Source organism: Hirundo rustica, chromosome 1, assembly GCF_015227805.2.
Source record: "Hirundo rustica isolate bHirRus1 chromosome 1, bHirRus1.pri.v3, whole genome shotgun sequence".
NCBI classification, from domain to species: domain Eukaryota; kingdom Metazoa; phylum Chordata; class Aves; order Passeriformes; family Hirundinidae; genus Hirundo; species Hirundo rustica.
Genome location: NC_053450.1, coordinates 75,504,203 through 75,530,758, shown reverse-complemented (window position 1 = coordinate 75,530,758; position 26,556 = coordinate 75,504,203). Strand labels below are relative to the sequence as shown.

Below are 26,556 nucleotides of genomic sequence, written 5' to 3'. Positions count from 1 at the left end.
GAGAATCCCAGAGTTAGCCTGGGATCAAGGATCAAGAGACTTCCTTCACTTCTCTGTCAGACAAAGGTACCTGACAGGTACTGTCAGTGTCCTATGACACCATGATCATCCTTCCAACTTGGGCAGCTGGAGTTGGAAGTTTCAGGTAAACCCCATAGAAGTTAAATGCTGGGATAAAAAAAAATCCTGTTCCTACATGCAATAGAAATTGAGGAAATACAATTGCTGATAATTCCTGGCAAACAGCTATGAAACTTGCCTGAGCTGACCCAACGGACAGCAGTTTGTTAACCTATTTTATTGCTGCTTAAACAAAGCAACAACTGCAGAACACTAAGAGAAATCAAGAAGACTTGAAATAAAGGAGGAAGCATTATTATGTTAAGAAAAAATATACCAGTAACTCAGGGGCATTTACTTTTCTAAAAGAGGTGGAGTATATTGCCCAGATTCAGATGGGAAATTGAGCTCACCATTCCTTGTGCCATCCATTTTTCCCAATGGTAAGTGTAGAGCACAGAAGATCTCTGGCCTCATAAGCTATAAAATGCCAGTTTATAGATACAACTGAAGGTAAAAGGTGTTCACAGTAAAGGACTCCAGGAGAAGGCCATTCAATTCAGCCTCAGTAATTTGCAAACAGAGTTGTTTGCATATTACATTTATCATTTAGTAACTGGAAAGTGGAAACAGGGTGTAATATGAACTGTATTTCATATTACAAACAGCACAGTGAACATCGTGCAGCACAGGGCAAGCTGTCCTGCAATGTTTCCAAGAAATCGGGCAAAGGAACGGCACGAAAAATGACTCCACACAAGAGGTTCTGCTCAAATCAAGCATGGGTGCAACAAGACTCCCCATAAGTAAACACAAAGGAAAAAAAAAAGACTATACAGATTTTAGGTAGTTTGCCTTGTATTTGCCTTATTTGGAAAGGAAAACAGGGGCTGGGTAAGCAAAGGAAATACAGAAAACTTTAAACGGAAAGATACGGGAACTGAGCCAAAGCAGAGACAGAACACAAGTCAACATAATGCTGCACCAGAGTTTACAAAAAGAGAAAACAAAAAGCGAAAATAATTAGTTTCATATTAACACAACTGATCTTGAAACTTTTAACACTGCTTATCCAAAAATTAAATGCAAACAGCTTGTAAACTGCCACCAAATCAAATCCATGACGTATGCAATGATTCTGCTGAATGAAAGAATGCATATAGTGTGCAGATGAGCTACTAAGGGAGCAAATGGTTGTGTTATTTAGTGCTATTAGACAAATCAGCATGGCCTAGCACGTGATGTTTGCATGCACACCAAAAACTGAGCAATCCCACAAGCTGACCTGTCTTTTAGGCAATTTACATGCTCCTGACATCTGACTGTTGACCACATTATCCACAGCTGTGCCCACATTTGGGGTTTCACTTTGGGTGCAGAGCTCAGCTTAAGTCTTTAAAAAACACTGTCAGTGTTGAAATCAGGTTCTGGTTCTGGCCTCTTTTATTGCTCTGTTGGGGTATGTGGGATGGGAGGTAAAACTTCAGAACTGTGATTTCTAGTGCCTGTGGTTATATCACATACTATCTGAAAAAGAAGGAGCTGCACAGATAAAACTCCTTGCTGACTCTCCTGACGATGTACTCTGGGAGCACAATACATCCCTTGCCCAGAAAAGAAGGGAAAGCTGGAGGGAGCAACTGAGCTCACACAGGTATGAGATGCTGCTGGGGGCCCACAGCAGGCTGGGAAGGGAAGGAGAAACCCAGCACACAGGGAGATTCCAGCACTGAGCAGGAGCCCTGGAGAAGAAGAAATGCTTGCAGGGAGGCAGAGACGAACGCCAAGTCTCTGAGGTCACAGAAAGGAGGAGACATTCCTTTGGATCCGGAGTAGCTGTGCAATCCAAGAAACCACCCAGCATGGCAGGAATGTGAAGCACTCCACCCAGAATACAGACAACTGGGAACTTGTTTGCAAGCCTTTTATAAATCAGTAACTCTATCAATAGAGCCAGCTACCTTCTCCTGGGTAAAACTCTGCTCTGGCTTCTCGCTTCTATGTTCCAATAAAGCATTTACTTTAGGTGCTAGAAGTTGGTGGCGCATGGACTTCCATGAGGCACAAACAACCTCCCAGGATGCCCCATTAGGGGACCTTTTGCCTCCCACCACGAAGGACAAATATTGCATAATTACAACACGTTGCAGAAGAATCCCTATTTACGTGCTTTGAAAAATTATGGTATAATATTTACTTTACCAAGTCTTAACATCTCTGAAGTCTTCTCTGAATGTAGTTTTAGCTACGGTTTAAAAACTGTCCCAACGTGTTTTTACTGAAGGGGGTGTATGTCAACCTTTTAAGAAGTTGCGCTGGTTTTGGCTGGGGTAGAGTTAATTTTCCTCACAGGGGCTGGTGTGGGGCAGCATTTTGTGCTAAAAAAAAGTGTTGATAATGTAAAGGTATTTTTGAGCAGGCCTTACACAGAGCCAAGGCCTTTTCTGCTTTTTTGTTCTCCTTCCTGGTGAGGAAGTTGGGGGTGCTTGGGAGGTAAAGAGGAGATACAGCCAGGACAGGTGACCCAAACTGACCAAAGGGATATTGTGACATCATTCTCAATGCATAAACTGGAGAGAAAGAGGAGGAAGGGGGGCACATTTGGAGTGATGGCATTTTTCTTCCCAAGTCACCATTACACCTGATGGGGTTCTGCTGTCCTGGAGATAGCTGAACACCTGTCCACCCATTAGAAGCAGTGAATTAATTACTTGGTTTGCTTTGCTTGTGCGCATGGTTTTTGCTTAATCTCAATCCACATGTTTTCTATCTTTAGCTCAACCCATTCTCTCCCTGATCCCACTGCTGGGGAGTAAGCAAGCAGCTGGGTGGTACTTGGTGGCTGTCTGTGTTTAAACCATAACAGCAGTGAAAATAAAGTTTCCAGGAGATGGAAAGCTACTTAAAGAGTCTTTCTCTACTATGGTATGTGTCTGACTTTGTATTTACCAGAAATACACAAGTAAGCAGACACTAGCTTACAAACGTATCCCTTCACGTAAGTGTTCTTCCTATTTAAAGAAGTCTATAATGAAATTAATTTTTCTGTGGGGAACATTTTATAATATTTGCCTATCAATTGTTTTCTATCACTGAAGGAACATGCAAATAAGGTAGCTCATCAGCAAGAGTTTAAACATATTTTCACCAATATTATTTTCATCTTATTTCTAAATCCAAATCTGAGATGATTCTAGCAAGAAAACATTCTCTCAGCTCTGAAGGCTGGCCTATTTTTGCTTGTTTTGTTTCAGGAATATTTCCCAATATATTAATTGCTCAACTCGTATGTTACACTCTGTCAGCTTAGGAAAGATGTAGGAATTGAACACACAGAGTATAAGAATCAGCCCTTTTGATCCTACAAACAACAGCTTTAGGGATGAGTAGATTCCCACTAAAAGGCAGTGTTTTTAAAAGAAGGAAAAAAAAAAAGGAGGAAAAAAAAGAAAATAAGATCCACTGAAGTTATGAATAACATCTGCACCACAGAGAGCAAGCAATCACAAAATTCACTAACAATATTCAGTGCTATAGATTACAAAGGTTAAAAATTTTAAGGAGCAAAAGGTAAGAAAACAATAATGCACCTATTTGCTGCAAAAGTCCAGATTATTTCCATTTTAAGCCCCTCTATTTCCAGACCTGATACTTATCCCTTAAATGTCTGATCCATGTTCAAACTTGAAATAAACTCTCTCAATACATGAACATCATAACATTAAAGAAAAACAGATCATACTCAAGCAATATTTTCTTCATGCAGTTACAACCTACATCCCAAGTTTTATTACTGGTGCAAAATTTTTACCTTCAATTTTAATGTGCCTTTGTTTGTGAAAAACAAATGGATTATGTGCTGGTTTTGGCATGGACAGAGTTAAATTTCTTGTTTTGGATTTGTGCTGGAAGCAGTATTGATAACTCAGGGGTCCTTTAGATACTGCCAAACAGAGCTCACACAGCACCAAGTCCTTTCCTGTTTCTCAGCCCACCCCATCAGTGACCAGAACGGGGGGGCACAAAGAACTGGGAGGGGACACAGTCAGGACAGCTGACCCCGACTGACCACAGGGATATTCCAAACCATATGGCATCTTCCTCAGCATATAAAGCTGAAGGAAGAAAAAGGAAGGGAGACGTTTGGAACAATGGTGTTTGTCTTCCCAAGTCACCGCTACACATGATGGAGTCCTGCTCTCCTGGGCATGGCTGAACACCTGCCTGTCTATGGGAAGCGGTGAATGAGCTCCTTGTTTTCCCTTGCTTGTGTGCATGGCTTTTGCTTTACCTATTAAACTGTCTTTATTTCAACCCAAGAGTTTTTTCTTTTTCCCTTCTGATTCTCACAGGGACAGTGGAAGAGTGAGTGTGTTGGGCTTAGCCGCTGGCTGGGGTTAAACCATGACAATTATTATCTTTATTTGGTAATTCCTTTCTCTTAGGCATCCCTCCCTTTCCCCCCCAAAAACCCAAAAAACCCCAAGAATAACAAAAAGTATGATTATGAAACAATTAGACTCTAATCACTAAATATGGCACCAGCCAAAGTGATGCAAATCATCCTGTGAGCACATAAAGCAGCCCATTTCCACATTTAAAGTGCTAGCAGAAAAATTTCTACACTTGTGCTTTTAAAATAGAGAAGGATTTAATTCACACTCTTTTCACAGAACACACTTTTAGTGTTGTCTAGAGGGCAAAAGCGATTACTTCTATCTACCATGAAGCTGTGCTATGCACATTTTTGAGACCTTTGGAAGCAGAAGAAAACCTTGCTCAAAGAGAGGTTATCTCATCCTTTGAAGCCTCCCCCACGTGCTGCTCCTACCTTGTCATCCTGGGAGTCGGGCTGGAGAAGACTGTGTTGCTGAATTGCCATGGGAGGAGGAAGCGGCACAGCATCCGCCCCCTCTTCGCCTTCCTCCTCTCCGCAGCTCTGCATGCCTGACGAGGATGACTTGGAGAGAGTGCCACTGCTCAGCCCCTCGTTCCGACCTCTCTGTAAATAACAACAAGATGTCCAAGCTCTGTTATCTCAACAGCATGAAGCTTGTTATCACATGCTCGTTTTAAGGCTATTCTGTAGTTCAAGCCCTCTCCCAACAAGTCAGGATGCTCCTACAAACACTCCTTAACAGAGGGGGAAAATGCAGATGCCAAAGACAGTTTTCAATGTCTGGTAAAAGCAAAAGAATTCAAATACTAAGAAAAACACATTCAGCTGAAATTTACTACAGGCTTATCCAAGCCATGCTTGCCTTCCAAGTTCATTTCTGTAAAGAGAAATCTGTATCTCTCTGAAATATTTATTTTGCTCTGTATCACAGCAAGACTTCTAGAGGATATAAAAAAGCCCTATTACAACATGCAGTATTTCGTCAATTATCCTTTCAGTCCTCCACAAGGAACTCTGATTTTGAGTACTCAAAGATTAATGTACTGATCTCACAGGATAATTTATCTACCTTTACAGGAAGACAGCATAGATGGTTATTGTTTTTTCCTAACTTTAAGGCATGGCCTTGAATTCTTCCCTTCACTCAGAGAACTGCAGAATAACAGATACTGCCAAAACAATTACAACTGCAGCACAGAGGGTCTCTTTCTACAGCCTGACATTCAAGGTCAGAGGCCAATATTCATTCCTAACCAAGATCTCTCAATTCATCATGCTGCCAAGTCTTCAGTCTTTCCTTTCCCTGCACTAACTGTGCAACTTCACTGGTGCTCCAAGTGTGTAGAAAAATATGTTGGGAGGAAGGAAAAAACAAAAGCTGCAATAAAGAAAATATTGGGCAACTGAGACCACTTTTCTGTATGGTAAGTACCAAAACCAACAGACAGAGTCAATCTAATAAAAAGGAATAACATGCACCCAGCTGTGCCCTTGGAAGCAGTAACATGATATTCATTTCAGCCTGAACCATAGGTTCAGAATTTAGCTCTTGTCTGCACCTAACTGGAGGCCAGCTTTGTTCATACATGAGTCCAGACTTTGAAGGAGAAGCACATGTTTGTGGGAAGAAGGGAATCCCTTAGTAGATGTCCTTGGTGTTAAATCTGGAACAGTTCACAATTTCCTTCTCTCCAATGAAAATTGCCATGCATATTATTTGACTAGTGGTAACTGGCCTGCATTGAAGAGCCAATAATTCTTCTGTGCTCTGAATCTTATGCAAGGTGCAATTAGAGCTTTAAGCAGTTAAGCAGCTCTGCCTACACTTTCTCCAATCCACCCACAAGAAAAGCAAAGGAAATACAAAACGATCTGATTATTCCCAGACCTTGAAGCACCTTTACTCAAAAAGCCACTTTCCTAATTAGCATAAGAGAGTAAAGCCAAAGGACTACCTTTTATTCTCCTGTTTCTCTTTTTATATTGTAGGCGCTTCATGGAGCTTCACTAACATTCAGAGGGCACAAACTGTCCCTGGCGTGGGACTCATGCAAAGTAGAGCAGTGAAGGATGAGCACAGGGCACGTAACACTTTGTTCCACTGCTCAACAGTCAGCTGAGGAGACAACCTTCACCTGACAACATTTAGTTCCTTGAAAAACATACCCACAAGCCTCGGGAAGCTGCCTTGAGCACTCACCTCTTCAACAGTTTCATCTTGTGGGGTCGCTGCACTGTCGTCGGAGTCCTTCTGAGAGCCTGCATCGGCACTTTTACGGACCTCTCTGCTCTTCTTGTGCTTGTGGGCCAGTTTTTTGACGTGCCCATCTGCTTTCCCACTGCTAAGGCGCCTCACAGGACTGGTGAGCCATTTCCTCAAGGTGTTGCCAGGGCGCTTGGGGCCTGGGGAGCTTTGAGCACCGATCATGTGGGGCTGAAGCGACGTTACGGAAGCGGGAGGACTGGCGTCATTGCTGGAGACAGAAAGGGAGTCTGGAAAAAAGAAAAAGGGGAGCACTTTAAAGCTGAAGCGCTGGCAAGTGAGAAACAAGGCAAATGGACCTATGTAATAATGGATATGGAATTGAATTTATGGACAAATCAATGAGATTTTTTTGAGGTAACCTGGCCTTTAATGACACCGCAACTATCAGTGGTCATGCTGCACGTGGCCGTCCACGCATAAGCACCGTTGATGTGTTTAGAACAGTCAAGCTCCATTAAGTTGTTCCTGCCTCAACTATAATTCCTACTTCCCACTGCTGATGCTTATTTGATAGTGGATTATACTTTCCTTATGTCATGTAATTTTATGGAAGGATATGCTTGTTTTATCTTTTAATGTTTACTGCTTTGAGCAAAGACATGAAGGGTAACAATAACTGCCTCAATGAGATAAGCAAATAATTTTTCAAACACCAAATTTAATTACAAATGCTCCAATTACTTTTGTTATTTATATATTTCCCCTACCCCTGGGGTAGAGGGAAGAAGAAACCAGAAGACAGTTAAATGTCTGTCTTTTGCTTAAATTTTCTCTGAGTTTTGGCTTTGTTTTGTTTGTTTCTTAAAAAGGCACAAAGCAATGTTTAAAAGCCCCACTTGCTGAAATCTCAGGATCAGCAGTAGTTCTCAGCATGACACGCTTGAAGTTCTGTAATGAAACAAAGGATACACTTTTTTCAAGCCATAGTTAAATGTGCATGAGGCCAAGAACACTTTCCCACCAAGGTTCCTGTCACTTGACCAGGGCTGCATGCTTATGATGAACACCCACTGGTTAGCTATTGTGAGACTAGATTTCTTTTTTTCCCCATGCAGCACAGTGCTGCTTCCCCCAGCAGTTCTCTTTTCCTAAAAATACACTTTTTTTTTTTGGGGGGGGGGGGGGGTTGGGGGGGAAGGGCAGGGCAGGGCAGGGCAGAGGGAGGGTAAGAGTAGGGGTGAAGTGGGGGCCTGGAAAAATTCTTGTAACACCACTCGTATAAATATTGTCTACCACTAGTGTATTAGCAAGACTATCCTAGGTTGTTAAATATGGGGTTTTTTCCTCCCCTCCCATGTATGCACTTTTGCAGACAGATAGTTTACATAATGATGACATAAATAATGTTTTGTTGACTGTTTCTACTGCTGCGAGTTAAATGCAGGGCTTGTGCTCCTTCTTGAAGCTTGACACAGATGTTCAGGTCACCTTTTCTGGCCGCTTTTTGCTAAGAGGTGTATTGCCAGTCTGACCAGAGAGAGTCTGAATTTTGCAGAATAATATGGTCACATTGATGTAGCAATACACTTAATCATAAACATTCAAATTCTTGGATCCACACACAAATATGTGAGGCTGTTCCATTTCCACAGAGGACTAAGCGTAAATGATGATTCTGAGTGGAGATGGGGAAAGAGACATAAAATGTGCATATAAAAAGTTAGGACTTTTTATTTTTCCTTCATGTTCAAGCTGTTTCACAAAGGGCACACTTCTGTTGGAATCCAAAATGTGATCTATCATGCTGTTCATGAAAATGATTCCCTGTTCCATTAAAACCTGTGGCATGTCACCATTAAGACACATCAGCTCTGATGCCAAGAACATTTGTAGCTTATACCATATAAACACATACATAACAATTGCTCTTAACCACCACTTTCATCATGTTTCCACAGAGCAGAAGATAAACTTTATGAAGCATACTTTCAGTCTAACAAGCTAGCTGCTAACTCTTTAAACCAAGTCACATCTGCAGAATTATCTTCCAGCAAAAGCTGTAGTGTGCATAGGTAAGGAGGGTACACATGGTGCCACTAACTTGGCTTCAAGGCTTTAAGTAATGGGTATTAGCAAAAAAGCAGATGCAGAGCAACACTAGTTGTCTTTGTCTCTAAATCTTGGGAGAGCAGTGCTAAGAACTGCTACATTATGTTCTTGATGAAGTGGAAAGCATAAGGAAGAAATTAATTAACTATAACAATGGTTTTCAGCTTGCAATCTGAGTATCCCTCAAGGCACTGGGATTACGGCTTGAGGGCTCTCAGCACATACGTAAGAAAAGCAAGCCCACTAGCCATCAGCATCCACGTCATGATAGATTTTTGACTCTATTAAAAAAACCCAGATCTGCTTATTAAAAAAATTCCAAACAAAACTTGCAACCATCTGCAAGCTCTCCACAGGAATCCAAACAATCTCCTGTTAAACCTCTGTAAGAATTTAGTTTGACTGGTCTTTCACTAAACTTATCTTTGCCTTTACTGTATCATGCATTTTAATTATTATCAGATGTCTGGTTTCAGAAATCACAGCAAATATCAGCTGATGGTATTTCATTAAACAACCTTCTGCTACTCTGCTAGCAGACTACAGAAGATGGGAAAACAGTGCTGGTGTTCTTGTAAGTTTCTTAAAGCACAAACTAAATGCCTCATTTCCAAAACTCCCAAGCTTGGAAATGTTATAACTACTCAGCCAATTTTTTCTTTCATTTGTATATCGTTCTCATTAACAGCTCATACAAGGTTCCTTCCACGCAAATAAAATAGAGAACATTCACTCGTTTACATAAGAAGAATTAATCCTTTATAGAAGTTCTCCATGTACTGTTCTGTATTTTTCTATCTGCTGCATTTCTTTCCTTTGCAATTACTCCTTCCTAACAAAAAGGCAGCATGGTGGTGCAGTAACTGATTGCATACGATTGACTTTTACATAAAGATGCCTATTCCTAAGCATGTAACATGCCTCCAGTTAATAAACCCCTTCTTTTTATAAAGTGTGTTCCACCTCCTCAGATTTTCACACATCCTTTTGACAAGCTAAACTTAACAACTACCGAATTTCTTGTAAAATCAAGCAGTACAGGACAGAAGCCCTGAACTTCTGGAAGGCCAGTATTTTTGTATGACTGTACTTCTATTGTACCACTCCTAACTCTCAACCCAAGTCAGCCAAGAGTTTGTAGGCAGGAGGAGGGAAAAGAGCATGGAGAAATACATACACTCTGCTCAAGCAGAGAGGATCTAAGAGACAAAACAATGTAAGCCAGACATGTTCCACAGCACATACTTCAGCTGTATCCTCCCACACAACATTAGTTTTCATTTGGCGTGCGGCATGTAACTGCTTCTTATCTTCCCTTCTGCATGACTTAATATGAAATCCTCACTGAAGTATTATTAGGGCCTCAGGGAATCACAAAAGTGGACATCATCTAAGTATGACAGCATACTCTATTTTGCTCTTTAAAGCTTGAAATCACTCAGAAGGAAAATCACAAAGGCTGGGGACCTCTGGAGATCATGCCCGCTGCAGGGTGTACAGGGTTGCATCCAGGTAGGTTTTAAGTATCTCCTGAGAAGGAGACTCCACAACCTTTCAGGGCAGACTGTTTCACTGCTTTGCCAGCCTCACAGTAAAGCAGCTCTTCTTCATATTCAGATGGACCTTTCTATGTTTCAGTTTATGCCTGTTGCCCATTGTCCTGTCACTGGACACTGAAAAGAGCCTGGCCCCATCTTCCTGAAACCCACCTCAAGATACTTGTATGCATTGATAACGCCTCTTTTAAAAATAAATAAAAATACTTAATTGCTATAAAAGCATTAGCCCAAAGATAAAATTTTATTAAAATAGCCATTAAAAAATAGAGATTTAAAATCATCAGTGTTAACCTGAAAAGAATACCATCCCACTAGGCCTCTTCAGAGATCAGATCTGTTTGTCCTTCCTTAAATTTGCAGATAACATCTCTAAAGCCTCACAGCTGAGTTACCACTCACTAGAAATATTCCATGTCCGTGTTTTCCCAGTGAGACCCTTCATCATCTATTTTCCCATCCCACCCCAGCCAACAGGCATCCAGATTTTCCTCTTTCTTACACCCATCTGTTTCCTCAGGACCCCAGTAAAAATGCTAAAGCATAGTCATGTACAAAACCTGGGTGCCTGTGTTCATGTCTTAATGCAGAGGCATTGCCAGATCGAAGCATTCGGGAATACCAGTATCCAATACAAGCATTTTCAAGAGCACAAAAAGACCTTTCACCTTCACTGTGAGAAGAGCCCCACGGGTGTGTCTCATTTGTCCCCGTACCATCATTATATACGGCTTTTCTCTATACAATTAAGGATACAGACTTGGTTTGATTGATTACCATGCTTGGGATTGTTTACACTAAATCGGCTTTGTTTCCTTTATGACTACATAGAAAATTGTTTTTCTAGTGTTGCTCAAGAATATTTTACCACTAAGACACACTAAGAGGAAAAAAGGAGTATTAAAAACTGAACTGAGAACAACATGGAATTTTAAAACCAAAACAGATGGAATAAATTTGGGGTATGCTAACCCCAAATGTGTTTCAAGTACAGTAAACTTTCTAGTGAGAATCAGACTCCCTTTTAGAAAAAGATAAATGAAACAGATGGACATCTTGGAGAGAAGAAAAACCCAACACCCATATAGCAGTCACACACAGCAACACCAATCCAACAAGAAACGATTGAATTTAATAAAACCACTACTTGTTCAAGTATAGAAAGTTTCGCAATTCAGTAAAGTACTTTAAAAAAAACTAACGGATGGGCTTTGTTTTATAATTCATAGCCACAATAAGAAAATAAGTCATTTAAGTGCCATTTCCCTGAAAGTAAAAACCACATATGTTGCTCTGGTAGTGAGGTCAGAGGGTTCACTCAGAGTCCATAAATATATTTTTGAAGCTAAAGGGCAGGCAGCATGGGTTCTGACCCCCTCAAACTAGAAGATAAAGTTACCTCCAGCAAACAGGCAAATTTTTGAAACGGGAAGGGAAATGGGAATTCTCATTCTAGTCCCAGCTTTCTCAACACTAGAAACATGCACATCTGTGGTTAATAAACTGCTTTTTTCCCTAAAAAATAAATCAGCCATGTTAAGCTAGTTGGTGACTTGAAAGACTCTGCTTCATATTAACTATTTCCATATTGCTGCTTTTTGAGTTTTACTGCAAGGGGCTACAGAACCCCTGACTCCATTACCTAGGGAACCAAACTAAATCTGCTTGATGCTCTGCACTTCTAAACACAAAATGCTTCAAAAGCAAAAATAAGAACATTTCACAGTCTCTGGACTGTGAAACAGCGATGGGGCAAAGACTGAAAAATGGAGCAAAGCAAACTTAGGAACCCTGACTGGCCTGTCATTCTCCCACTGCAGATCTGCCATCCACCATGGACTCTAGGGAACAAAAACTCAACCAACCAACCAATCAAAAAAAAAAGCTGAGAAATCTCATCAGGAGGGATCAACCAACTGATCAATAAGATCTGCTGCAGGTACATTATGAGCATTTGGGGAAAAGGGCTGTTTGTTGGTACAAAACACAGAGAGCACAAATCTACAGTGATGCACTTTAAGGTTTAATATGCAAGATGGAGTTGACAAGCATCTAATGACAAAAGTTCATGAAAGCCTGCCTGCATACACGGTGATCACTTGTTATTAGATGAGATGAGATGAGGAAGGCATGAAAAAAAGAGTGCAAAGATTATTTTAGTCATGGACATATGTGCAGTTTCTGCCTGGGAACTGTTTCTGAGGTAAGAGGTTACCAATCTGCCTTGTACAAGACCATCCAGATAATTTTGTATCTGTCAGGAAGTTTATTTCTCTCCTGCTGGGTATCCTCTTAAAAATATCTTTGCTGCCTATTTTTTGCAAACCAGTACTGGAATGTACATCAAAAGGCATTAGATGTGTTTCAACTTTTAAAAAGCCATCATAACAGCAGTTACCATTTAAAGACAATGCAGCTTAAGCATTATCAGGCTTGCAAATGGGGCACTTCCACCATGTCTTTTGGGAAGCATGAATTTCACTTGTGAGGTAAAACAATATAACTTGCAGAAAACTAGTTTCTTGAAAAAAAACTTTAAAAATCACAAAATGCAAAACCTAGTACTCAATACATAGAAGAAAATCCCTCAATCATATTTGTGTTGGAACAAACAGTGCCTTCATCTCTGGTCAACAAACCTTTCTTGTAATTTATTTCAAGTTATGCACGATGCTGAAATACCAGCTAGTAATCTTTTTAGTATGTGAATAGATAAGGAGCTCAACTCCTTAGCACATCTTCCCTGATTAATAAATTATCTGTATTAATTTTGACTGATACAGGCACTAGTGCAGAGCATTTAGATTTACATGTATGCAATAATTAAGTCTTCCACATCATCAAAAGCTGATTATCTTAACATCAGATAGACTGGAATTCTAAGCTTGAGGCTAGATAGTCTTCAGCTTTTCTTAATGAGATACTAGACTGCCCAACAAGCAATTAAAAAAACCCCCAACCCTGCCCCTAAGACTGTCATCTTAATGACTTCCAAAGGTCTTTCTAATATTGAGAAAAGTCATTCAACAGACATATTTGTAACTGCACCAGATAAAGGAATGAAGAAAACATCTGAGTAAAAGCAAAAAGAATACACTGTTCATTTGAATTAAAAAATTAGTGGCATAAGCCTGAAAGGTTTAACACGCTTATATTATTATTATATAACCATTATTTTCTTCTTAATATCTCCTCTAGCCTTCCCACCCTTAAAATTCAAACCAAATCTTTGTAAATCAAGGTTTTCCGATGTTTTACTTTTAAGCTTTTAACTAGTTTCACATGCATTACAGAGTGTACACAGAGAGAGCTGCAAATACAACTGCTGTCTGTGAACTAAACACCATCAAAATTCAGATGGGAAGAAAACCTCCTCTTAGAACAACTTTGCATCCACACTTGTGTTGTTGGTTTCTGGGGTTTTTAAGCAGGAAGAAGGCATGACAGTGTGCCAGAAAAAAAACCTTCCCAGGTTAACAAAAGTAGTTCTGTTTGTGCTCCCTGGAATTCAGACTACAGGGAAATAAAACTTCAAATCTAAATCTTGTATTCTGCTAGAATCACAAGGCAGCACTACAGAAAGGGAGTGGACTTTGTGGGGCATTACATTCTTTGCAATAAATTGCTATTCTCTCCTGTTTCTGGAGAGAAATACATTTTGTGTCACAAGCAGGATGTATTAAGACTTAGACTGCTGAAGTTTAGTTTCACAGTTTGTGAAAACTACAAGATTACATCTCAGCTTCCCTGTATGCAGCTTATATTTTAATAGGCAGTGTCTGGATTTCACGTCTATTCTTTTGGCCACCTGTTTGCTCAGATTTTAAGTCAGTTACATCCATGTGCCTGGCAGGACATGCCAAGGACAGATTTATGCAATTTAGCATTGTTTCTCAGTCAGATTCTCACTCTATGTCAGTGTACTGAGCCATCCTCTTTACAGATCAAAGCAAGTAGCCTGATTATTTCAATATGATTGTCTCCCAATGGAAGGGAGGGTGCATTTCCCCTAACCACTAACTGCACAGGCACTTCCATGCTTTTATGTAATGGCTAATGAACACAAACGTTCCAATTTTCAGGCAAAGTTTTCCTCTTTTCATGCACAACCTCCAGTGAGTTCCCTCAGGCCAACTGGGGCCATCATCCAGTTACTTATCTCTTGCACGTGTTCACCTGTGCCTCCCCTCATAGGACATAATTTTACATCAGTGTGAAGGAGCACAAAAGATTATTTGCTCTGCAGACGTACAACAAGCAAGATTTTCAATTTAAGTTACATACTAACAACTCCATTATAGGGGCAGACACATACTATGTAATGTAAGAAAATTAAGGTGACACCCTTCTTTCCATTAAACAGTTGAGAAAGTTCTTCAGAGTAAATAATGAAAGAAAATTACAGAAATACTGCTTTTCTATATTAGCAAGCAGGAACCAATTTATTTTCCCTATTTCGCTTTAAATACAGTAGCTTGCAAGACCAACTTTAGCAAAGTTTCACGAAGACTCTACTACATTTCTCCTTTTCAGAGCATAGGCATTTTTGAGCTTTACTGCAGAGACACAAATGTTTTAAAGCGTCTGTAGATGCTATTTGAGCTAGATGCCTAGTGTCAGGTACATATCCAACTGCTACAGGACGACCAAAGCAGAAGATCTGATGGAGGCAAGGCCCAACCACTCGTCCCTCCAGAAGGACGGACGCAGCAGGAATGACTGCTCCAGGCCCCAGGCTGCTGCCTCCTCAGCACCCCGGGCTGCCAGGAGCTGTGTACAGCTGCTCCCCAGCACCGCTGCTGCTGGACACTTGAAGATCTCAGCACAGGAAGCTGTGGAGGGCACAAGACAGCTACTGAAGCAGTGGGAGCCGGCGGCACTCGCGCTCTTCCAAGGGCTCCGTGGCACAGCCCTCCCTGCCTTTGGCAAAACCAGGCCACCCAGAGCGGAGAAATGACATCTGAGGCAAAGAATGGAAAAGAAGAAAGCAGAAACTTTGGGCCTGGGCCTCGTAGGCAGCACTGGCACTTAAGACACTGGACAGAGTTTAGCTGACTGCTGACAAAGCACTGGCCTCGTACTTGCCATGCCCACCTCCCAAGAGTCATGCTAAGGGATGCAAAAGATGCAAAGCCGCAAAGATGCAGCTCTGCTCGTGGCAGAGCGCTGTATGTCACACACTACCAACGGGAACCACTCCTGACAAGATTCGTGATGAGCAGTTTCAGATTTTAATTGGGGCAACTGCACAATTAATTCTGCTCATCTGTTACTGAGCTGTAGGGGTTTTATCATCTGCTACTCTAATTTTTGCTGTAAATTTTCGCTCAGAAATGGATAAAAATAAGCTCCAGTCCTAGAAATAAAGCTCTGAAGCAGCAAAGCAGCTCATCTGATATGCTTTGTGCATCAGTCCAGAAGAGGAAGATTATGAACAGACATGAAACAAAAATGTCCATATCAGTACAGGTAACAGAAGAGCCAACCAAAAGGGGGTGGAAAAGGACGCATTCAGCAAGCCCTCGGCTCTGCTGAAATCACAAAAAGCTCTGGAGGAAGGAGGGAGAGAAGCAAGTCCCTAGAAATTGCGTGAGGAAGAATGATGATCTCAGATGTTATTTAAAGCAACACATGCCATGCTTCCCTGTGCAAAAGCTCAGCAATGCAGGGCATTCCAATGGAAGGAATTTATCCTAAGCAGATTTTAAAACAGCCCCTAATACACCAAGTAAAAGGTTGCATACTGTTAAGGTATTGCAAAAGCAAGTTTCAGCAAGTCTGATCTCCAAAGGAAATAGCGAGACACAATTCTGCTGTACTTCCGAAATCGAGAATGTACACACAGGGAGGAAATTATCTTCCAGCACTTTATGTAATCAATATAAACAAGTCTCACAATTATGAAGGCAAAAACTAATTCCACACAAAACCTGCATAAATGCTGAGCCAAAAATATTTTTTCCTTTTGTCCAGAAGTTTGAAAAAAATTGGGGCAAATGTAATCTCTGCCACGTATCTACAAATGCGTGACCTCTAGAAAATGAAAGTAGACGCATTTTATCCTCTCCTGAAATGCCTAAAAAAAATTCCAAAACTTGAGAAAACCTCCAAAAATTCTCTAGCAAAGCTGACAGAATATATGATGAGTCAATAAACACTTTAAAACACAAAGGGTAAATACTATTAATAATTGCTAAGCATACCTTCAAGTGCACTAGTAAAATTTATAAAGAGATTGTACACAGTGTTACTATATTGTTACAAAACCAAATGAACCTAAAGAAATAACGTCTTTATCTAGTTTCATTTGTTTTAAATCCCTAAGTTATTAGACCACTTGTACTAAAAAAATACCTTTTTCCTGTTCACCTACTGCAGTTACACATTAACTTAAATACACATAATAATCCAACAACAATTTTAAGAGTATTTTTCTTTTCCCCCCATCCTCTTGATTCAAAGCAGAAGAGCTCATTAGAACAACTAGCAATTGTTTGAGCCACAGCTTTAGCAACAGCTGTACAAACACATCAATCTCAAGTCAGGAACTCTGCCATATGCTCAATAATAATAATACACTCATATGTTTAGCTTTGGGGCTATTACAGTAACTTTGGTCATTTTCTCTTTCCAAATATTATACTGTTGTAGCCCTCAAAAAATACATTGAGAAAGTAATTCAGGGAATTGGGAGCGAAGATGGAATGGCTAAAATAGTGATAAAAATGGGTCCTCTAAAATTCCTATAGATAAAAAATGGTGTTTCCTCTTTATCCAATTAATTATATTAGTGATAGATATTCATTTATGCAATGATGTTTGCTCCTTATCCATTTGATTGATCTTAGTGATAGAAATTCATTGCACAAACATTACTTTGCATCATAAAATGTTGACCTTTTTGGTGCTGGAGCCCTCGTGGCCATGCCACTGCTTTCAGCCTCCCCACTGTGTAACGAGATGACTGTAGGTGATGACAGACAACTTCCTCCCAGCGAAATCTCACCTCAATACCTACATTACTAAGAGCAGACTTAGACGACAGTGATTAGAAACTGAACTGGTTTTATATTTTTTGTCTTCAGATGGGAATGTAACCTGAGCAATACAATGAAAGCACATGTGATTTTAATAAATGTCAGTCACACTGGAAACACAAGGGTTGTTTCAAACAGACTCACTGTCAAGGCTGACTAGCAGAGAGCTATTGAAAGTCATAATGCCTATCTGCTGCAGAGATGCTTTTTCAGGATGAAGTATTCTAAGGGATTAGGAAAGAGGAAGATACTGCTCCACAAATTCATCCATTTTGAATATAGACTGAGTTAAAAGGAGAAAGATAACTCCTTGGTATAGAGTATTTTAAAACAAGTATTTTAAAACTATAAATTAATGGAAGATGTGACATTTTATCTCAGTGTGCAATTCAAATACACTGAACACTAAAACAGAATCATTGCCATGTTCGTTAACTTGATTACAGTCTCTTCAGGAATAACACATGTACTGCTGAATTTATTTGGCACGATCAAACCCATACCATGCATACATAAAAAGCTACATTTTGTTATGCAACTTTTCCATTGTTTTTATTTCCTTGAATTTTCCCAAGAAAGCCTAAGGCGGAAGGTGAACTGCCCCATTCACCAAGTCATCTAAATTCCAATTCCTCATATCACTCCCCAGCTCCCATCCATCTAATATTACTTAAGTGGCCACAGGAAAATGATGTGATAAGATCATGGAAGAGCTGTCCAAAACTGATTTGGAGGTAGGAAAAAAAAGGAAAAAAAAAGCCTTTAAAAACTCCCCTAAAATTCTTTTGAAAGGCAATTAGAAGGCAATAAACCAGAATTCTTATTACTTGCTTTAATTAGACATGAAGCAGAAGAAGGGAAGGAAATCTGTAATAATTTCTACAAAACAGTAACTACTGCTTTTTTTCAGTTACAGACTCAATTTTAAGCCTAAATTTAGGGTCAAATAAGTTATCTGGTGGAAACTAAGAAATTTAATTAGCTTTTATTCATTTTTCTATTAAAAAAACATTTCTTCTTTTCATCAAGTCCCCAGCACTTCCTACAGTGCCTCTATACAGCTGATCTTTAGTAAAGTCCTCTTATGGCAAACTACTCCACTAAGTTGGGTGGTATTTTTTTTGTAATCATGTGCTCAAGAAGATTGACTAGTGCTGTCCAGTCCAATGTTCAAATGCAGGGAAACAAACAAAAAGGTTAAGTGGTTTAGCAAGCATACTTTACAATTCTCTGTGAGGAAAACCAACCGTGGAAGATGGTTAACGTTACTAATGTTGTCTTTCAATGCAGGATGGAATATACTTACATCACCTAAATTCTGTTCCTCTCATTACCTCCCCTAAAGGAGAGTCAGCACAAGCCTAGATGAGGAAATTCAATGGATTGTTACAGCTCCTTGTAGCTCTGCTCAAAAGCAGACTATGAGCATATTGTTCATTACTAGTCTTGCAATGAGCATCTAGAGGAAACTTCCATTATGTAAGGCGCTAGCCCATTCTTATGCTGCTGCTTCACTGAAGTAATCTGTTTGAAAGAGAGCTGTAACACAGCAAGAGGGAAATTAAGCTGAAATATAAACGGGAACATTTCTGCTTTGCTCAGTTTAAGCCCATCAATTCAATACAGACTTTTGACCATGATACTAAACCATATGCATCGGACGCTGGGATATAGGTATTCTCTGAGACAGCTGACAAGGAGGTAAAGATGCAAATACATTTCTGGTAAGAAATCAAACTCCACCCTTCTTTCCAAAGTTTTATTAGTATTCCTTCTGCTCTCTCTCTGGGAAATTCAAAATTGTTTCATCATACTTTTGAAGAAAAATCTGGAAATTCTTCACTAAGTATTTTGAATATGCTTCAGTAGCAATACACAGGAATATAGACATTTTAACAAATTCAAAAAATGCTTATATATAAACACTTCTTAATACAAAAATGGACTTACGAGTCCTTATAATACATGCAGACTGTATTATAAACCTAAGTACGGTTCCTTCAGGAAAGCATAGTTTTTCCTTTTATATCCTTAAAAAAAAGTTAAAACCCAGAACTGAGTAGCTGGTTTGAGAACGAGCTGGGGCTAAAAGAACAATTTTAAATTTCTTAGTTTTCATGCAGTACTTATATAAAGTCTGAGTGGAAAGCACTGCAGTGGAGGGAGCAGACTTCTAAGGATTAGAGGCAGAAGGCTGCCTGGGGTTAACTCCATACACACTCTGATCCACACTGCTGCTCGGCCTTGCCTTATTTCACAGAGCAGGTAACCTTCCTGAGAGCTACAGAAATGATGTCTTCAACAGACTGAAAAGTTCAGTCCAGTTGAAAAGTCCAGTCCAATACATCCAAATTAAGGGAGAAAAAAGTCAGGGCTAGTTCAGACGAAAATGTGGATAGCTGTGGATCTTACCCGATCACTCAGGGAAAAAAACCCCAGTCTCAAATCTTTAGGCTCTGAAGCAGGGATGACAATTACGAAAGGACATCAGTATTTTTCTTGCATAAACTCCTATACCTCCTAACATTTTGCTGTTGTTACTGTTTTTGTTGTCTGTGGCTTTTTTTAGGGCAGATCTTGGGGTGTACGAGCAGGGAATGGTGTAGCATTTTCTACAGGATCTACTCTCAGATCTGGCACTCTGTGTGACTGCTGGTGTTGATGCACAAGAAGCAGCTGGATCATATATACAAGCACAGGGTAAATAAACTAGCAGTACCTGACATGTAGCTCATTTTTTACTAACCATGAAACAACACCTCCAGCTAACTCTGTGGCAAGTCCTGCAGCCTAATGATTCGGAAAAGCCAAGAACAAGTGAGTAAGGACACAGAGGTCAGGAAAGCAGTACCTTTGCATGTGTAACTTTATAGCTGCTACATGAGCTCAGTTTAAGGAGGATTTTTCTTGCATGCTCTTTGTGGAGATAGAAAGGCACACACAGCACATACTTAACAGCTTCCATCTGTATTCTAAAAGAATAGACTTTCAAAGAGTATATGTGAATCTGTGCCAAGAATTACACCAACCCATTAGTAATAACTGGACTCTCCCACTGCATCCTCTGAGTTCAGTCCTCAGAGATTCTTATTCTCTCTTGGACACCATTTGCTAACAATTACTTTACAGTAAAAGCATCCTGTTTTATGGATGAATTATTTCTGAGGCTTGATATATCACAAAATGTTATGAAATAGGGAAAAAGAAAGGTTGACTCACATACATTCTTTTAAGTGATCTGCTGTACATATAATAAATGTATTTCTTCAAAGCTAATTCTCTATTCTTTCTCTACTCCTATGACTACCTTTCCTCCTTTGAAACCCAGCTCCCAGATGGTTAATAACTTCAGGACAAGTTCAGGGGTTGTACATTTATTCCCTGGAATTTATCCATGAGATTTGCCTCTCAAATTTCCCAAGTGCAATACAGACTCACATGATCCACTTAGGGACTAGAACACATACATGCTATTGTTTCTTCCAGCTCCTAAGGTAACTGAAAAAATATGTTATTTTCGATATTCAGTTCCAGATTGAAACGCTCTCTCCAGCTAGACAACCATAAACAACCTCAGTATTTATCTTGTCTCTCGTCTCATATGCAAAGCATTTTTAAGTTACAGAAATGGGTGGAATTACCATGAGAATTGGTTTCCTCCTACCAACACCACTGCTTTTTCCAACTGATGTCAGATAAAGGCAAAAATACAATACATACTAGTTTTAGTAGTTTCTTGCCAATTCATTACTCAAAGCCCTGTTTTCTTTCTCCTCTATATCTGAACAAGTTTTTCTTCCTTCAGGCTTCATGCCAGTAGTGGGGCAAAAACTCTGATCATTTAAGTAAGCAGCAACACATAATTATTAACTGTACATGAATTCTAACATTTTCATGAAAAATATATCAAAATTAGTAACTCCTTAAAAAAATCTTTAAGCAATGTCCAAGTCTTCTACAAATAAAATCATGCACTAGAGTACACTCTGAATATTAAGCCTAAATCCCATATTACCAATGTTAAGTTTTCAGTGGCCAGTGACACCACAGATACAATTTTTACTTGTTCCAGTTCAAGTGCTGGGGTTTGAAAATAAGCTTTGCTCCCTGATTATGAAAGGTTATTGAACCTCCTTACTGCATGGTCTGTGTGCATGGACATCTGTTTTTAAGACACAGAAAGGGAACAATGAAGAATGTTTGTGAAACCATGTATGTTTGCCAAGCAAGATTTCATATGTGCCTACGATCTTAGTTTATGGTCATAATGGAAAGCATCTCACTGATAGGAACTGACTACACCCAGCACTTTATAAAACGTGTTTTGTAAAAATTATTTGGAAGTAAACTAAATACTTTAGTATTTATCCAAGAGTTTACAAGTGAAGCAAAGGAGCTACAGCAAAGCCAGGAGAATGCAAAGCAACATGAAGAGGACAAGACTGCTGCAGTGCCATGAACAGACCTCCAGCAGACTAAGCAGTCACAGCTCTGGGCGAGCACTTGCTCTAAAATATTTTGCTGCGGAACACTCTGCCTGTCAACTAGTATTTATAATTGACTCCTTTCACTCCCACCTTCCTGTACGAAGCACTGTAAACCTGTACTTGTTTACTTCTAAAAACTGAATAATTGCTGTTTAAGGAAGCGACTGTGCAGCACTTGGGGGCTACAGAGCAGCCTTCTGAGAACACAGCTCTATTGCTGGATCAGAGATGACAGCCTGCTAACATTAACTCCTACTGGCTGGAACTCCAACACCCTGTTACCTTTTGAGGAACTACTGAGACGTACGACATCCACTGACATGCAACCCTATCTTCAGAGGTCTCTGATAAGATTAATTCCCATTACATCTTTGATTTCATGTTTGCAAGCCTTCTACCATCCTCCTTCTCCTTCTCATCCATCCGTAACTGCAGTTTGGATATTATCAAATAACACTGATTATAACTTGCCTTTTGCTGCTTTTTCTGAGTGTACATGCACAGAGCACAGCAACAGGTACGTAAGAAGGCACCCCAACAGGTGCATCAGCTCCAGACACTAAAGGTTAACACTGTTTTGTCCTGGAGATATTTCCAACATTTTAATGCATATCATACAAACTTGTCCACCAGCAATAGTACAAATGCCAAGCAGAAATATTGTTTCTTGTGAAAAATTACAAAGGAGGAATGGGAGAAGACCCAACAAGAACGAGTTTAACATGAACATCCTTGTCCTTACCTCTGTGCTCCTCCAGTCGAGAGTGAAAGAGCACGGCTTACCTCCATATTACACTTCAGAATAAATGCTGCCTCTAAATAAATTTCACAGACCAATTTGTTTTCCAACTGTCCTCTCTTTTCAAGCTCTATTTCCCCAAAAGCAATACTTCTCAATAACAATTTAACAGAAGCGACACTGAATAATCTATAATTTCTTTAGTTTAGCACCAACATTCTAAGAAAATTTCTGCTAGTCTCCTAAAATACTACATTTCACAGAGCAAGAGTTACCATTTTTCATTTCCCTACTTCAACTAAAAAAACCCCATAAAGTAGCACATGCCTCTTACAAGCTTTTTCTGAAAGAGCTTGCTGTACAGCATCTCAGTAGTTTACAGAGAAGATTAATTTCATAACTGCTCCCTTTCCCATATCGGTCCTTTCTGTAACACTGCGTTTTCTGGCTGGGGTAAGATCAGACGGAGGGGAGGGTAGAGAAAGTGAGAGAAGGAGGAAAAAAAAAAAGCATCCTACTAAACTCCCGAGATTTGAAAACATCCCCCGAACAACCAACCAACCAACCAGCCTCCCCTTTCCCATTGTATCTGTAGAGCGCATATTTGTACCTAAATCCAGGATCCAGTATTTGCAGCCACTCGGCTGCCCGTTGCCGCAGCAGGTAGGATTTACTGAGTGAAGAGATCCCAGAGTGTCAATCTGTTTAATCCTGTTCGGCATGGTGAGGAGGCAGCTGTTCCGATGGCCACAGCTCCCAAATAACGCACTCGCCTGCACCCCGGGATGGGTTACAGCTTCTCCTGAAGGTGTTCACCCAGATAACGTTACAGCCAATGCCATCAGAGTGAGGAAGTCGCTGTTATCTTCTCAGGCTGGTTTAGATCCCTGCCTGCCGTCAGAGCAGCTCCTCTCTCCTAGGGATGCTCTCCTCTGACTCACTGAACACAGTTCCAGTCTTTAAATTCACATGTGGGAATAGCCAGATGCAGCAGATTACACTCTACCGTAACTACCCTAATTGAGGCTCAGGGTGATCTTAAAAATTACAGCAAACCAGCAATTTTTCCTCTCAGCCTTCAGAAAAGAAGCAGCCTAGTACCCCTACAAAGCTCTATAGTAACCAGAATGCACAAAATGAACCTTTAACATCTCTTTTCATTTGACAATGCATAGTATTTAATGCTTTAGCTAAAGGCATAAACAGAAAAAAAAGACGGACATTTTCCGGTCAGCTACACCATACAGAGCTTTCCCTGGAACTTCTAATTTTCCTTGACAAACAACAGATTCTGTCCTCACCTTCACCTTCTCTTGAGCCCTGTTTGTGATAATCAATCAATCAATCAATCAATCAACCAAACCCCACAATACTAGAAAAGCCACTCCATTTGTTAAATTAATTTAAGATCTTGCCCCGGTTTAACTACAGTGCAGATCTGTTTCACTTCTGAGCTCATACTCTGCAAGATATATTTCTAGTTCATTAAGCTGTCTTCCTGTTCAGTAAACTGAGACTGCATGTATTTTAGGTTTTGTATATGCATTCCTCACCTAGCATGCCACAAAACCATTTGTCTATAAATATTAAATTACATATTTCTTTTTTTTTTTTTTTTTTGCTATGCCAAGCTAGAGAAGATGTTTGGTGTCTTCCCCTGAACACATTATCAGCTAATTTTAAAGGAGCTAAATAAAGCTATATTCAGTAGATGGATAAACAGACAAAGCAAGAATTAAGTTTTTGTAAAAACAGAAATTCTTTCTAATATTATATGATCATTGGAAAAAAAAATGCCTCAAGCTGAGATTGAACAAATAATACTATATAGTCCACAAACATGCAGAGCGGGTAATAAAGCAGTGAAGGGGTTGCCAATGACACTAGCACAAACAAATGCATGTAATGCAAGGATAAATATTATTTTATGTGGAACTGAGACTCTGTAAGGTCCCAGAGTCAAAGCAAGTTTATCACTAGCATGTAACACAAGTTGGGTACGCACACCTTATCCTGTCTGCAGTGTTGGAAGAGTCATGGTCACCCTCTACCTGAGAATAATCTTTTGCTTTCTACGAACAGCTAATCTAAATTCTGAATCAGTTTTTGCTTTCCTGCACTGAAACCATTAATTCTCATTTTGATGAATTTTCCTTTGACCCAAAACAACTTTCAAATGACTGAATTCCTAGGGGTGGGGGTGTTGTGAGGAGGACAGGCAAAGCAGAAGAAAAAAAAACCATCTCTTTCTCCAGGATAAATGATCGTTTTAGTTTACCACCTACAGTGAGACTTCCTCTAAGGCTAGTTTACCCGTCGTGAAATTGTAGAACATCTGAAAATCATTCTAGTTTCTACTTGAGTAGGAAAAAAAAATAAATTAAACAATCCCTTTCTTTTACTCTGCAACCATTCCCACGCAAATCAAGCACACTCAAGAATATCCAGCTATTTCTTGCTGTGGTTGAAGTATCACACCTTTAACTAACATCTAGTTAGATATGTTATCAACTTTGAAGCAGTGATTTCCATGTGTAAGAAAACATCTGACCAAAAGAGAGCAAAATTTACACATAAAACTGTTTTTAGGTTGGTTTTGTTTTGCTTTCTAACTGCATGAATACTGCCCTTATAAAGCAAATAATTTATGCAGGAAGATATTATAAATGCTCCGGGAACCGCATCGTTTGCAGCTTGCTATTGCAAAAAGTTCTTCCGCTCCTACTGAAAGCAAACACTCTTATTTTTAGCTCTTGCTTTGACCCCTTCTCTTCTCAGAGAAAAATCTGATAAGCAAATCCAGGTGGTGAAGGAGTGAGAATGACCGCATGGACTGTCTCAGAGTCGTATTTCACAGGTTACATGGTTAAGAAGAAAGTATCATGGATACACAGTTGTCTTGGATGACCCAGTTTTTGTAAAACGCAAGTGCTTTACAGCAACACTGGAGTGGAGACAACAGACCCCACATGAATGCGGTGCAGGGCCACTGGGCACATTAAGTAAGAGCTTGGTTGAAAAACACCTCAATGCATAAACTGCAACAACAGCTACAACTTCCTTATAGTCCAAGGCAGAGAGCTCAGACTTGTAAATTCTCCTGAGTGGAAGCAAAAGGCAGATGACTTCTATATAACAAACCTAACATTTCTTAATTTAATAGGCAGGGACCACGATGCAGTACCACTGTCCCCTCAGATCACACTTAAAACACACCAAGATGTACCACAAGTCTCAGTTTATGAGACAGGGACCTGTATCAATACATGTAATTCTATGCCCAAACAAGCAGCCTATTAATGTCTTTTCATGGCTTACTTCAGGCTCTACCACAAAGCTCTCTTTGTCCTTTAGCTCCATCCGGTTTTCTGTATTCCAGTGCCATATCCTGCATTAGCTACCCCTGTCTGCTAGCTCCTTGCATCAGCAGTTTTTTGTAGGAGCCCATCCTTGGTAATAACAAGCCAGTCAGGTAATCTTAATTCCGCCAGCAGGAATATGTCTACATGGAAAACACCTTTAGGAAAAAATCCAGCTGAGTACAGAGCACAAGCTCAGTGCAGGAGAGCTTGGAGTGCACGGGGTGTTGCACAGCAGCAGTGAGCTGCCCCTGCTTCACCTGCTGATCAGTATTTGAGACCACAGGCCATCAGGAAAATAAACTCTGATGAAATTACTAATGAAAAATGCTCATATATTGATGTGTGCCAGTTGACAAAAGTTGAAATAGTTGTGTTGTTTGTTTTTTTTTTTTTTTTAAGTAAAATTAACTGTTTCATTTCTTGCCTTACCTGTGTACAGCTGAAATGAGTTTTGTTGGTTACACACTTTATATAATATCCTTTAAAAGGAATCAATAGTTATCTTTATTTCTTAGCAATTTAAGATATTTCCCAGTTAGAACAGGGACAAAATAAATGCCCAGGTGAAAATTACATCTATTTCATGAAGATTTTAAAATTC

At 39.8% G+C, this 26,556-nt stretch overlaps 1 protein-coding gene across 3 annotated transcripts in view; it reads right to left on the bottom strand.

Moving 5' to 3' along the window:
• The window catches only part of TRIO (trio Rho guanine nucleotide exchange factor), a 243,428-nt gene that overhangs the window by 27,849 nt on the left and 189,023 nt on the right, over window positions 1-26,556 (bottom strand). For all 3 annotated transcript variants that reach the window (XM_040074368.2, XM_058422546.1, XM_058422547.1), the window contains exons 35-36: window positions 6,660-6,952; window positions 4,892-5,062 (exon numbers count right to left, since the gene is read on the bottom strand). In XM_040074368.2, the coding sequence (XP_039930302.1) occupies window positions 4,892-5,062; window positions 6,660-6,952 (464 nt within the window). The remainder of the gene's footprint in view (window positions 1-4,891; window positions 5,063-6,659; window positions 6,953-26,556) is intronic.